At 43.8% G+C, this 15391-nt stretch overlaps 1 protein-coding gene across 4 annotated transcripts in view; it reads right to left on the reverse strand.

Moving 5' to 3' along the window:
* Positions 1-6413: 6413 nt before the first annotated feature.
* Positions 6414-15391, reverse strand: part of UBE3C (ubiquitin protein ligase E3C) — a 119332-nt gene continuing 110354 nt past the window's right edge. For all 4 annotated transcript variants that reach the window (XM_077268575.1, XM_077268578.1, XM_077268577.1 and 1 more), the window contains exon 24: positions 6414-7200. In XM_077268575.1, coding sequence (XP_077124690.1) covers positions 7030-7200 — 171 coding nt within the window. In that variant the 3' untranslated portion in view covers positions 6414-7029. The remainder of the gene's footprint in view (positions 7201-15391) is intronic.

A 15391-nucleotide genomic window follows, 5' to 3' on the forward strand; every position in this document is an offset into this window, starting at 1 on the left:
AGTTGGTGGATAATGAATCTATAATATATGAAAGTTTAATTGTAATCATTACATTATGGTAATTAATGAAATTTAACACTATATGCTAATTTTTTGAGAAGGACCTGTATAGTGGCTTTTCCCTAATCCTCTTCCACTATTTTTCCCAGATTATTTTTGAGGGCACCAACCCTATCATTTTTGCCACTCTCTTAGTGTTTCTGTAGCTGAGGAATATTTTTGGATTACTCTCTGTCTCAATTTTTGCTACTTTGAATTTTTTTTTTCTATAGAATTTATTTTGCGCTCAACTGTGTATTTCAAGGGTTTAAATCACAATGTAGTCTTATAAAAATAGTAAATACATAATTTAGTAATGTAAATATTTACTAATTTGTGCCAATAAGACTAATTGTTAAATGTTCCTTATTTTGCACATACCCCTAAAGAATCTAGCATTAGCAGATAAGAATAGGACCATCTATTCACCTGTGTAAAGGCCCCGTCACACATAGCGAGATCGCTAGCGAGATCGCTGCTGAGTCACAAGTTTTGTGACGCAACAGCGACCTCAGTAGCGATCTCGCTATGTGTGACACGTACCAGCGATCAGGCCCCTGCTGCGAGATCGCTGGTCGTGTCGAAATGGCCTGGGCTGTTTTTTGGTCGTTGAGGTCCCGCTGACATCGCTGAATCGGTGTGTGTGACACCGATCCAGCGATGTCTTCACTGGTAACCAGGGTAAACATCGGGTTACTAAGCGCAGGGCCGCGCTTAGTAACCCGATGTTTACCCTGGTTACCAGCGTAAATGTAAAAAAAAACAAACAGTACATACTCACCATCTGATGTCCGTCAGGTCCCTTGCCGTCTGCTTCCCACACTGACTGAGCGCTGCAAAGTGAAAGTGAAAGTACAGCACAGCGGTGACGTCACCGCTGCGCTCTGCTCTCACTGTACGGCGGCTCAGTCAGAGCAGGAAGCAGACGGCAAGGGACCTGACGGACATCAGATGGTGAGTATGTACTGTTTGTTTTTTTTGGTAACCAGGGTAAACATCGGGTTACTAAGCGCGGCCCTGCGCTTAGTAACCCGATGTTTACCCTGGTTACCCGGGTGCTGCAGGGGGACTTCGGCATCGTTGAAGACAGTTTCAACGATGCCGAAGTCGTTCCCCTGATCGTTGGTCGCTGGAGAGAGCGGTCTGTGTGACAGCTCCCCAGCGACCACACAGCGACTTACCAACGATCACGGCCAGGTCGTATCGCTGGTCGTGATCGTTGGTAAATCGCTATGTGAGACGGGGCCTTAAGCCTGGATGCACCGAGAGGCAGATAGAGAAGTAAAAGTACACAATGGTACAAGATCTGATGGACTATAAGCTTGCGAGCTTTGCCCTCACTCCTCTCGGTGACTGTTGAATTATGTATCGAGGTGTAATTTATCGTATTGTCTGTACATGTCCCTCTGTACTGTAAAGTACTGCATTATATCTTGGTGTATCAGAAAGATTATTATTATTAAATACATTTTATGTTGCACTTAATCTCTAAACAATAAGCATGCGTTAGCTGTGAATTGTGAAAAATAATGCAATTGTGGGACTAACCCTTTCATGCCTCATCAATGCCCTTTGGTTTACACTATGTTCCAAATTATTATGCACATAGAGTTTCGGAGTGATAAGGTTAGAATTTGTTTGTTTGTCGTTTAAACTCATTGATGGTGATGTGTGTCAGGGCTCTTTATATCACTGAAAGCAATTGCAGATACCTGTACACATTAGTTTGGCCGGTGTGTCCAAATAAAGGCAAGACTACTTAAGAAGGTTGTTCCACATTATTAAGCAGCCTACATTTTTTGCCAAAATGGGAAAGAAAAAGGATGTGTCGGCTGCTGAGAAGCAACAAATTGTGGAGTATTTAGGTCAAGGCATGACTACAATCAACATTGCCAAGACACTTCATCGTGATCATCGCACAATCAAGAAGTATGTAGCTGATTCCCAGCACACACGTGTGCGTGCTGATAAGGAAAAATTGAGGACTCTTTCCAACAGGCAATTGCGTAAGGTTAAAAGAGCAGCTGCAAAAATGCCTTGTCATAGCAGCAGACAAGTTTTTGAAGCTGCTGGTGCCTCCAACGTCCCCAGAACAACAAGATGCAGGGTCCTTCAGAGGTGCGTAAGCCATCCTGTCGACCACCTCTATCCACTGCACACAAGCAGAAACGGCTCCAGTGGGCCAAACGATACATGAAGACGGACTTCAAAAATGTTTTGTTCACCGATGTGTGCCGTGCAACGCTCGATGGTCCAGATGGATGGAGCGGAGGATGGCTGGTTGATGGACACCCCATGAAAACACGGCTAAGGCGCCAACAAGGAGGAGGTGGAGTAATGTTTTGGGCTGGAATCATGGGGAGAGAGATTGTCGGCCCCTTTATGATCCCTGAAGGGGTAAAGATGAACTCCATAATCTATGTGGAGTTTCTAAAACAACACTTCCTGCCATGGTTCAAGAGGAAGAACCGTGCTTTCCGCAGCAAGATCATTTTCATGCATGATAATGCACCGTCTCATGCTGCAAAAAACACATCTGCATCTCTGGCTGCTATGGGCATAAAGGAGGACAAACTTATGGTGTGGCCACCATCTTCCCCTGACTTCAACCCCATTGAGAACCTCTGGAGCATCATCAAAAGGAGTGTCTATGATGGCGGGAGGCAGTTCACATCTAAGCAACAGCTCTGGGAGGGGATTCTGTCCACATGCAAAACAATTGAAGCAGAAACCATCCAAAAACTGACAAATTCAATGGACGAGAGAGTTCAGAAGCTTCTTTCGAATAAGGGGTCCTATGTGCAAATGTAACATCACCTAGAATAAAGTTTCACTTGAAAACTGTTTGATTTCATTTTGTAATAAGCTGATAATGCTTATAACTTCACAATTGGCCATTTTTTTGTTCAAAATAAAAAAAAGGTTGAAAACTCTGCTGTGCATAATAATTTGGAACATGCATTTTTGAGTGTTTATTTTTTTTAAAAAAGATACTGTTTTCATAGGCAGTTTGTTCCAAAACATTGCAATTATACTAGAATAGTAGATGACTGGAAAATAACAATGACTGCAATTCAGATAGGTAATTTAGAGAAAATAGGAGGAAATATTATTTGCATAATAATTTGGAACACTGTGTAGTTCTTGAAACGATCTTGGTTTGTCATTTATTGTGCTAATTAAAGCTGTATTTAGCCAGTGCTTTTCTTATTTCTAACTTCCTTATTCCCATACGGTACATATTGTGCACAGAATCTATCCAGCATGCTTATATGTGTCCTTAAATTTTTAAAGGGAACCAGTCAACAGGTTTTCCCAATATAAACTATAGCCACCATCTTTAACCCCTTCCCGACCTGTGACAGCGTATGCGTCATGAAAGTCGGTGCCAATCCGACCTGTGACGCATATGCTGTGTCACAGAATGATCGCGTCCCTGCAGGTCGGGTGAAAGGGTTAACTCCAATTTCATCCGACCTACAGTAACATAGGAAGTGGTACTTCAGCCCAGGGAAGGGGGTGGCTTCGCCACCCCGTGGCTACGATCGCTCTGATTGGCTGTTGAAAGTGAAACAGCCAATCAGAGCAATTTGTAATATTTCACCGCCGAATCTGCCGGCCGGCAGATTCGTTACAGGTACATTTTGATCACTGTGATAAAACCTATCACAGTGATCAAAATGAAAAAAATAGTAAATGAACCCCCCCTTTATCACCCCCATAGGTAGGGACAACAATAAAATAAAGAAAATATTTACTTTTATTTTTCCACTAGGGTTAGGGCTAGAGTTAGAACTAGGGTTAGGGTTAGGCCTCTTTCACACTTGCGTCGTTTGGCATCCGTCGCAATCCGTCGTTTTGGGAAAAAAACGGATCCTGCAAATGTGCCCGCAGGATGCGTTTTTTGCCCATAGACTTGTATTAGCGACGGACTGCGACGGATGGCCACGCGTCGTGTTTTGGCGGACCGTCGGCACAAAAAAACGTTTAAGTGAACTTTTTTTGTCCGTCGCATCCGCCATTTTCGACCGCGCATGCGCTGCCGAAACTCCGCCCCCTCATCCCCGGACTTTAGACTGGGCAACAGATGCGTTGAAAAACTGCATCCGCTGCCCACGTCGTGCACAAATTTCACAACGTGCGTCAGCCCGACTCTTAGCGACGGACCCGTACCGACGCAAGTGTGAAAGTAGCCTTAGAATTAGGCTATGTGCACACGGTGCGGATTTGGCTGCGGATCCACAGCGGATTCGTAGCAGTTTTTCATCAGGTTTACAGTACCATGTTAACCTATGGAGAACCAAATCCGCTGTCCCCATTGTGCGGAAAATACCACGCGGAAACACTGCGTTGTATTTTCCGCAGCATGTCAATTCTTTGTGTGAATTCCGCAGCGTTTTACACCTGTTCCTCAATAGGAATCCGCAGGTGAAATCCGCACAAAAACCACTGGAAATCCGCGGTAAATCGGCAGGTAAAACGCAGTGCCTTTTACCTGCGGATTTTTCAAAAATGGTGCGGAAAAATCTCACACGACTCCGCAACGTGGGCACATAGCCTTAGGGTTAGGGTTGGAATTAAAGTTAGGGTTGGAATTAGGGCTAGGGTTGGAAATAGGGTTAAGATTAGGCTTGTGGTTAGGGGTGTGTTGGGGTTAGGTTTGGGATTAGGGTTAGGAGTGTGTTGGGGTTGTGGTTAGGGGTGTGTTGGGGTTAGGGTTGTGATTAGGGTTATGGCTAGACTTGGGATTAGGGGTGTGTTGGGGTTAGTGTTGGAGTTAGAATTGAGGGGTTTCCACTGTTTAGGCACATCAGGGGTCTCCAAACGCAACATGGCGCCACCATTGATTCCAGCCAATCTTGCGTTCAAAAAGTCAAATGGTGCTCCCTCCCTTCCGAGCCCCGACGTGCGCCCAAACAGTGGTTTACCCCCACATATGGGGTACCAGCATACTCAGGACAAACTGGGCAACAACTATTGGGGTCCAATTTCTCCTGTTACCCTTGCGAAAATAAAAAATTGCTTGCAAAAACATAATTTTTGAGGAAAGAATTTTTTTTTATTTTCACGGCTCTGCGTTGTAAACTTCTGTGAAGCACTTGGGGGTTCAAAGTGCTCACCACATGTCTAGATAAGTTCCTTGGGGGGTCTAGTTTGCAAAATGGGGTCACTTGTGGGGGGTTTCTACTGTTTAGGCACATCAGGGGCTCTGCAAACGCAACGTGACGCCCGCAGACCATTCCATCAAAGTCTGCATTTCAAAACGTCACTACGTCAACTGTAAAGCTGTGTATAAGTTCTCAACCCACTCCGGATATTAAAAGAAAAAAAAAACCTTCCATACCTTTATGTACTGCTTGCTAAACTGCTGTAATAGGGGATGTAAAGGTGGTGGCTTTAGTTTATATTGGGAAGACCTGGTGACTGGTTCCCTTTAAGGACTTTGTCCCGGTTTATGGCAATAAAATAATCTTTTAGCCTATAGAAATGAGCCTTACTGAATGAAGATCAATGTTTTTGTACTATACATCTTAAAGGAACTCAGAATGACTGTTGAAACATGGCGCGGCCAATCCTTTATATATACACCTTCCTGCCATCTCCACCCTTCTCTGGTTCTATGAAGATAGAGATGTCAATCAAAGTAGAAGAGGGGGTTAGAGATTGAGGGAAAACAAGGAGGTGGAAGGTGTGTTGAAATGACTGGCCGCGCCATGAAGCACAGAGTGCCGCGACTTAGTTAGAACCGTCATTCTGTCCCTTTAAATGCTGCCCTGTATGACAAACATTTACAAAAAAAAAACAGAGGTCAATTTAGAGGGGTTTTCACCTAAAATTCTATTATTGAGCTACGGAGTCACCATCTCACCTGTAGGACCTGGCGGTGGCCCCTGAACATTGCGAGGATGCTGCAGTGTTCTTCGTATATTGATTACATCTGGACGCTACCGGAGCTGGCGACTGCTGATCAGTGTGGATCTCACATTGGTGACTTATACCAAGGATAATACCAACATAATAGTAGTGGAAGACCCCTTTGGGATTTAGGCTTGGGTTACATGACGACTTGAGACCGTGCAAGATAAAATCACTATCTCCCGTTGCCACAATCACGAGCCATGATACTAACCAGAGGTTGCAACACGACTGCGTGACACCGCCATCTTTCCAAATGATCGTGGAAGAGAATTCCCTTCTTTAATAGTCTAAAACTAACAAAGGCCGACTAAGCAGATTTTTGAGTCTGAAATAATATTTAATAGATGTTACCATATATTCTCCTCCATAGCCATGACAGCTGACGGTACTACATGACAAAAAAAAAAAAATCTGATAAAAAAAATCTGTACAGTAATGAGAACGAAGCAAAGAAATGTTTGTATATTCACAACTTTATCTTAGTCATCATGATGTACATTGTACAGAATCACTTAAAATCCATAGTCCACCCTCTCCATAGGGGTCTTTTTAAAAGAAAGAAAAAATACTAGAGACGACACTTGATGAATACCGACCAAAGGGGCAGGCAGTGAGGGAAACACAGTGGAGACAGTTGGTGTTCTTGTCCTGATTCTGATGCCAGCAGGATTGGCTAGAACGCGCTTCTCTCCGCGGTATCAATGGCAGAGGCGTCTTTATTCTGGATGATCCGGACCCTGTTTTATGCCTTTGTGGTTCCACTCTGCTGGATGTATAGACATAGCACCAGCTTCTGGAAGTTTTTTTTTTTAATCCAAACAGCACTAAGCCAAGTGATCATCTTTGGTTCATTTTTGCCGACTGGTCACGTTATTAAATAGTGCTTTTATTTCTGGAAAACTGTTGTCAATGGAAACAGCCATTATTTTTTATTTTCACCTAAGGAAAGTCGATGGCGAATTGCAAATCTACTACTGATGTCATAAAGCCAGGATTCCTGAAACATCTCCATTTCATGGGGAATTATTTAGGCACCAGTTTTTAATCCTGCGTTGGACATTTAGGCTCAACTCAGCTCAGTTCAAAGCCAGCAGCACATTCGATAGCGTAAAGCAGTTTGCTCCTCATAAGGTTCTCATCATAAAACTCAGGAAGCTTGAGAAGGTTCATGCAGGTGCTTGCGGTGGGAAGTCGCTCTAGATCCAACCCTCCGTTATGGATGCAGAAGGCGGGATACAGTTCCTAGAAGAGAGAAAAGATTGTGAGCTCAAACACCTACAACAATTCCCATTACTTGGTAAATGGCGGATATAACTGTGTCTAGTCCCAATGGCCAGCAGTCATTGTATTTTGGCCTAATCACGGCAAGCAATGGTGCCTTCACCGTGCTGTGCCACCGTAAGCAGGTGACGAATGATCGGTATGGATGATACTAGATTAGTGATGACCCAACACATAGTTATCTTTTTATGCTCATGTGCTACCAGAGTGTCTTCGGCGTGCTCGGAAAATAGGTTTGAGTCCCTGCATGTCGCGGCTGTCGAATAGCAGCGAGACATGCAGCCGCGGGGACTCAAACCTATTTTTCGAGCACGCCAAAGACACTATGTTAGCACATGAGCATGCTCAGATAACACCTTATGCCAGCACGTTTGCTCATCACTACACTTTATCAATCACTGAAGTGGTTGGGGATCGGCATTGCTGGAACAATCCCTACGGGATTTGTGTACTAGCCTACTATATAATTGTCTAAGGGGTACTTCCGTCTGTCTGTCTTAGATATTCATTGGTTGCGGCCTCTGTCTGTCACGGAAATCCAACTCGCTGATTGGTCGTGGCAAAACAGCCACGACCAATCAGCGACGGGCACAGACCCGCGCCAAAATGGCCGCTCCTTCCTCCCCGCAGTCAGTGCCCGCTCCATTATCCCCTCCAGTCAGCGCTCACACAGGGTTAACGGCAGCGCTAATGGACCGCGTTATGCCGTGGTGTAACGCACTCCATTAACGCTGCTATTAACCCTGTGTGACCAAATTTTTACTATTGATGCTGCCTATGCAACATCAATAGTAAAAAGATCTATTGTTAAAAATAAAAAAATAAAAAATCATTATATACTCACCTTCTGCCGCCTTTCCAGCTCCTCGTGACGCTCCGGTGACCGCTCCATGCAAGCGGCAGGTTCCGGTGCTAAGGATGGTATGCGAGAAGGACCTGCCATGACGTCACGGTCATGTGACCGCTACGTCATCACAGGTCCTGCGCTCATTCCAACCCTGGGACCGAAAGCTGCCGCGTGCACCGCACACAGGGCCAGGACTTCAACGGGCCTTCAGAAGGTGAGTATATGTTTATTTTTTATTTTAAGTCAGTATACTCCGTGGCTGGGCAATATACTACGTGGCTGGGCAATATACTACGTGGCTGGGCAATATACTACGTGGCTGGGCAATATACTACATGGATATGCATATTCTAGAATGCCTGATGCGTTAGAATCGGGCCACCATCTAGTACTACATAATTATATATTAACAGGGGAAGATATCATCTCTCTAACATCCCACCATCCTGTACTCTTTCCACCTTTCCTTGTCCGCAAGCTTTGCCAGTATCATTCCCATGGTTTGTGTGACAGGATTGCTGTGAGAGGGGATAAGGGGCAGCAGTGGAGAGACATCCAGTTGACAAAGCACACGGCAAAGCTCAGACATTATATAGGAAAAAAAGAGGTCATCCACTCTAAGGCTAGGTTCACACGAGCAACTCAAAAATAGGTCAGCCTTTCATCCAGAAAACTTGGATTATTTTTTCTCTCATTGCCATCCATGTGCAGTCTGCTTTTTACATCACCAGCTATTAGTCATTTAGATCAGAGGTCCCCAACCGCCGGTCCGCGGACCAGGACCGGGCCGTTGGGGTTTTTCAGCCGGTCCGCGGTGCCGCTGACAGCTAGCTTCATTTCTCTAATCAGCGGTGCCGGTGACCGCTGACAGAGGAAGAGGCTGCGGCACCGAAGACCAGCTGTCCGGGGGAAGGAGCGGGACGCCGGGAGCAGGTAAGTATTACATATTCACCCGTCCTCGTTCCACACGCCGGGCGTCGCGCCATCTTCCCGGCGTCTCTCCGCACTGACTGTGCAGGTCAGAGGGCGCGATGACGCATATAGTGTGCGCACCGCCCTCTGCCTGATCAGTCAGTGCAGAGAGACGCCGGGACGGGACGCTGAGGAGCTGCAAGCAAGAGAGGTGAGTATGTGTTTTTTTTTTTATTGCAGCAGCAGCAGCAATGGCACATAATTTATGTGGAGCATCTATGGGGCAACGGTGCAGAGCATTATATATAAGGCACAGCTTTATGTGGAGCATCTATGGGGCAACGGTGCAGAGCACTATATATAAGGCACAGCTTTATGTGGAGCATCTATGGGGCAACGGTGCAGAGCACTATATATAAGGCACAGCTTTATGTGGAGCATCTATGGGGCAACGGTGCAGGGCATTATATATAAGGCACAGCTTTATGTGGAGCATCTATGGGGCAACGGTGCAGAGCACTATATATAAGGCACAGCTTTATGTGGAGCATCTATGGGGCAACGGTGCAGAGCACTATATATAAGGCACAGCTTTATAGGTTTGAATCACATTGAATCAGTTTGAATCACATTCTCATTATAAATGTCATAATTATATGATAAGTATGCACTAAGCTCCATCCCTCCATAACCCCACCCCCATATGACCAAAGCCCCGCCTCTGCCCCACCCCCACCGGGCCATGGAAAACTGGTCTTGCTTAAAGCCGGTCCCTGGTGCAAAAAAGGTTGGGGACCTCTGATTTAGATGACCATTTACAGTTACCTAAGGGCTCGTTCACACAACCATATGTTCAGTCCGAGTGCTGTCTGTGAAAAAAACAGGCAGTACTTAGGCCAATGTTGTTCAATGGGGCAGTGCAGTTAAGCAATTTTTTTTCACTGACCAAATCTACATGCGAAAAAAATAGCAGGGTGAACTAGTTTCTTCTGTAAATCAGATGAGACTTACCCATCCAAGTCTATGGGTGCGCAAAAAAAAAACCAAAAAAACATATGCCATGCGGAGCCACGGTATAGGATCCAATTTTTAGTGATACATTGTAAATTATGCAAATTGTCTCTTCAGAGAGGAAGAGAACTAGAACTCTAGCGCCACCTATTGGAAGGTAGCAATCCTACAAGTCAATGTCGACCCTTTAACGAGCCTTGTCACATGACTTAGGATAATAGCCAAACCAGAATCTTAATTTGCAGACACTGTGTTTCGGGGTACTGCCCCTCGTCAGTGCAAAGTGGAGATCTGGTTTGGCTGTGTGAGAGGCATCTGACCGATATCCAAGTAGTATCGTTTCTCTTTGCGGAGAGTGACATGATAAGCATGCCGAGATGAGGAGACTTAAAGCCGCAATGCTCCTCTGGGAAATATGCTAGTTATGCAAATTGTCTCTTCACAGAGGAAAAAAACCAGAACTCTAGTGCCACCTATTGGAAGGAAGGTGGCACTAGAGTGCGAGTTCTCTTCCTCTCTGAAGAGACAATTTGCATAATTAACATATTTCCCAGAGGAGCATTGCGGCTTAAAGTCTCCTCATCTCGTCATGCTTAGCATGTCAATCTCCGCAAGGAGAAATTATACTTCTTGGTTATTGATACATTGTAATTCTGTAACATAGGAAACGGTAAATGGTCTTGTAAATGATTAATAGCTGCTGATGTAAAAGCAGATTGCACATGGACCGTACACGGATGACAAGTAAGAAATCATCTGGATTTTCTGGATGAAACTTTGAATGATTTTTTTTTTTATACACTCGTCTGAACATAGAGGAAATTCAGATTTCCAGAAATGATACAGAAAAAGAACAAACGACATCAGTTTGACATCTACAACTACCGTGTTTCTCCGAAAATAAGACTGGGTGTTATACTTTTTGTTCCAAAACATGGCTTATGGCTTATTTTCAGGGGATGTCTTATTTTTTTTTTTCCGCGAACAACAATCCACATTTATTCTTGAACAAAATTTTTGTTAACAATTATTCAAATATAATCATGTCATCACACACTGGATCATCGGCATAACTCTCCAAACCCTGAAATCCATCATGAATTTCTTAAGATCCCATTTCCTTTTCCCATAAACAACAATCTACAATAACCGGTATACATGACCAAAAATATATTTCTTGTTCCTCTGTTTACCGGTAAATACGGTATGATCATATAGCCAAACAAGAAAGAAACAAGCTATGATCACAAGGATCACCAGAAATAATGTTTCTATTGAAACACACAGCAAAAAGAAAAGTTTTTAAAAACATTTAAAAAGTCAAAAATGACAAAAAAAAGTACACACTAGCCTACAGTAAGGCTAAACCCCCCCCCTCCCCCCCCTCAACTATCAAACAACCACATTCAATATAATCAAATCTGAAATACAATGTAAGTCGTAATATCGCACCAAAAAAACCACAAAAGGGATATCTGCATACGTTGTCGGCACTATTCTAACAATAAAACATTATTCATTTCTGGTGATCCCTGTGGTCATAGCATGTTTCTTTCTTGGTTGAGTATACGTTATATCTCGAGATGGCTGATCCCATGTATTAGGTGGTGCTCTCTTTTACATTTCCTCTAAAATACGGTATGAATATATAAATTACGTTAGCAGCCCTGAGCGGAGTATTCATCATATGATAACACCTACAGTTTCCAAAAGGAATTTTACCTAATATGTATGTGACAAATAGATGTGGTATCAATTCCTTTTGGAAATTGTAGGTCTTATTTGATGATGGGTTAATAATGGAATTTATACGTTCATATACAAGCTAATTGATATATTTACATTTATGTTATCTAAATTTTGTTAATATATTTTGTGTTAATCCTATTACTGATTCAGTTGTACATTTTGTTATCTGCTATTCTCATGGTGCAGAACCATATACTCCCTACCAGTCCTATAGTGGTGGGTACTCACCACATTTACTATGGTCTAAATATGGTCTAAGGTCCCCCTGACAGTGGATGGCGCCCCCTGGTGACCAGAAGCAGTATCACTCACGCTGGGGAGCGGAGTGATACTGGTAATTGATCTGTGTATGAGAGTTACAATGCAGCTGGAACGGAGAAGGACCTGGCAGCGACGCACGTCTCTGTGTGAGTGTTCATCCACCATCAGAACTTGACAAATGTAATTGTTTGGGGTCTGATGAGTGCGATTCGTTTGGGGGTGTCTGCTTTCTTTTGAGTCCTGCTGTATTGTTTAACTTTTGGATTTGCCTGGACATTATCTTATTGAACCGCAAATAGGGCTTATTTTTGAAGTTGGGCTTATAGTTTAAGCTTACTCCAAAAAGGCTGAAAAATCATGCTAGGGCTTTATTTATACGATATCAAAGAGTGAGGTCATAACAAAAAGAAATCCAACAAATCCGGATTATATCTTTCTGGAAAACATCTTCTAGGTGCACATTCTTATGATATAGATATTTGTGGAGGTCATCTGGAAGACTGCTACCTTTACATACTGATTTCTTAATATTTTGGACGGCTGCCTCCATCTCTGAAAAATCAGCTCCTCCTCACTTTCTACAAGAAAATTCACGTCCACTGATTGCAATGTATTTATTAGCCATCCCTTATACAGCACCAACATAATCCACAGCACTATAGAGAGGTTGTCACTGTTCACATCAGTCCCTGTCCCCAATGGGGCTGAGAATCTTTTTGTTTTAAATTTTAGACAGTCACATGCAGACATAGTCAAATTGTCTCTTCAGAGAGGAAGAGGACTAGAACTCTAGTGCCACCTGTTGGAAGTAGCAATCCTAACAGTCAGTGTCGACCCTTTAATGAGCCTTGTCACATGACTTAGGATAATAGCCAAACCAGAATCTCAATGCAGACATGCAAATGTATTAAAAAGTCAGGTTATCTCTTAGTATATTTTTAGGGTGTGGGACGAAACCAAAGAACCAGAACTGTAAAGAAACTTACAAAAACACGGAGAGAACATATTAACGCCACGTAGCTGTGGTCTTTGGTCAGATTGTGACCCAGAACCCTAATAATGTCAATAATACAAACAATGGAGTAATACTTCAGTGTGACAGATAGAAGGATTATTAAAAAGAGTCTAAATCCTTTTAATGATGGTCTGTGCCCTTACCTTAAGGGGAATCAGATGGTAGATTGATGTGGCAGCCATGTATCACACATGATTGGTGTGTACAGGGTCAGATCTTTCAGTCCAGGGTGGCGGAGAGAAGCCGCTGCTTCTTGGACCAGTCACCTGAGATGCCCGATCCCTGGCCGGCTTTTTAAGGTATGTTTTCTCTGTAGCACATCAGCGTTTCAGCGTGAAACATAAGCAACCTTGGTCTAATAGGCACGGTCTGTGGTTGGGGCAGCACGAATATACTGCCAGGTTCCCTGCATACTATGGGAATGGAGGGGTGACTTTCAGGATGGGCAGTAGATGAGAAATGGTGGGACTATGCTTCCATATCTGCCCTTCCTAGACATCAAGTCTACAGAGCTATTTAGAAGTACCAGATAATCTCAATACTTCACACTGATTTTCAGTTACCGGCAGTCCAATCTCCCCGTTATAAAGTGTTATTTAGTATAATATTAAACCTTTGTAACTTTCACATAAAGACAATGTTTCCATGAAGTTATTAACACAGAAGAAGGCAACCATTTTAATACATCCCACTGCCAAATTGCCGCGTTTTGGGACCATCTCTACATAGGTTATTGGCTTTTTCCACTTTCAAGGTTGAGTAATGTAGCAGGATGGAGTGCTACGGTAAAACGAGTGGCTGGCCGGAGTGAGAACTGCATAATGAAACCCATTACAAGCGGGAGACAACAGTTCACCAGTGGAGAGAAACCATTTATTATTTTGACCTGACTGGGAACGTCACGATCTTACTCACTCGAATACAAATGTAGGTTTTTTTTCTGTATCTACGGCAACCTAATTTATTAAAGTTATTAAGCTTTAATTAGTTTTAGAAAATGCTATCTTGTAACATTTAATCTGGCTCCAAATGGGCTCTTAATTTGTTAATGGTGTAACCTTGTGATATCCAGAGTCTACAAACATTAAATAATGTCGGAGATTTGTCAGGGATGGCCTTAAAGTAGTGACTACTGCCAGCCGAGTAACACTTAATATTCATTTACCGAAGGGCTGAACATAAGTGCCTTACTGTAACTCTCATGATTGAGAACATTTGGTGAAAACTTAAGACGTTAGGATTTTAATATCTTTTAATGCAATTTACATGTCAGATCACATTTGCCCACCTTACACTTTGCTTTCAGATTTGTAAGGGGTCTCAGTAGTCAGACGCTCAGCAATCACACTGGTCTAATAGGCATGACATTAGGAGAACTGTGATCATTTTCATTGCAGCTGTCATGAATTTTAACCAAGACTAGTCGGCGACATGAACAACTTCTTGCTGGTGATGTTGTAGGAATGGTACAGTGTGTCCCTACTGCTAGGGAGCTGGTCTCTGCCGACAGATCAGGTGACCGCTAGCCGAGACCAGCTTAGTAGCAGAGGAGCAGAACACACGATGTAGCTTTCCATCGGGCATCACCAGTGGAACCTGAAAACCCATCTCTTCAGGAAAGCCTACAGCCTGCAATAACCATTCTACCGCCTCACCAACCACCCGAGCTGACGCCTCACCAACCACCCGAGCTGCCACCTCACCAACCACCCGAGCTGCCGCCTCACCAACCACCCGAGCTGCCGCCTCACCAACCAACCGAGCTGCCGCCCCACCAACCACCTGAGGCGCTGCCGCCCCACCAACCACCCGAGCTGCCGTGTCGCCAGCGCCGCCAGAACTGCCGCCTCACCACCACCCAAGCTGCCGCCTCACCACCACCTGAGCTGCCGCCTCACCACCACCAGTGCTGCAGCACACCGACCTCCTGTCTCTTCCCCATTATCCCGAAGAATCTAAGTCCGCAAGGACAGGGTCCTCTCCCCTCTGTACCAGTCTGTCATTATAAATTTGTTTATTATTTATTTATATAGCACCATTAATTCCATGTATTATAATTCCAATTGTACTGTCCCCTCATATATTTATACATTAAAATAAGATCACCCCAGGTGATTTTCTGGATTTATTTTCTCATTTTGACTCTCATAGTTGTGGTCGACCTATGATGTCAATTACAGGCCTCTCTCATCTTTTTAAGTGGGAGAACTTGCACAATTGGTGGCTGACTACATACTTTTTCCCCACTGTACATCAATAAATAGATCTCTTAGACTTGATGTACTTTGAAAATCCATGTCAGAATGGCCCTACAATTCTTTGAAAATGTAAACTCAATGTCCATCTATGTAGCCTGA

This window comes from Ranitomeya variabilis, chromosome 6, assembly GCF_051348905.1.
Source record: "Ranitomeya variabilis isolate aRanVar5 chromosome 6, aRanVar5.hap1, whole genome shotgun sequence".
NCBI lineage: Eukaryota > Metazoa > Chordata > Amphibia > Anura > Dendrobatidae > Ranitomeya > Ranitomeya variabilis.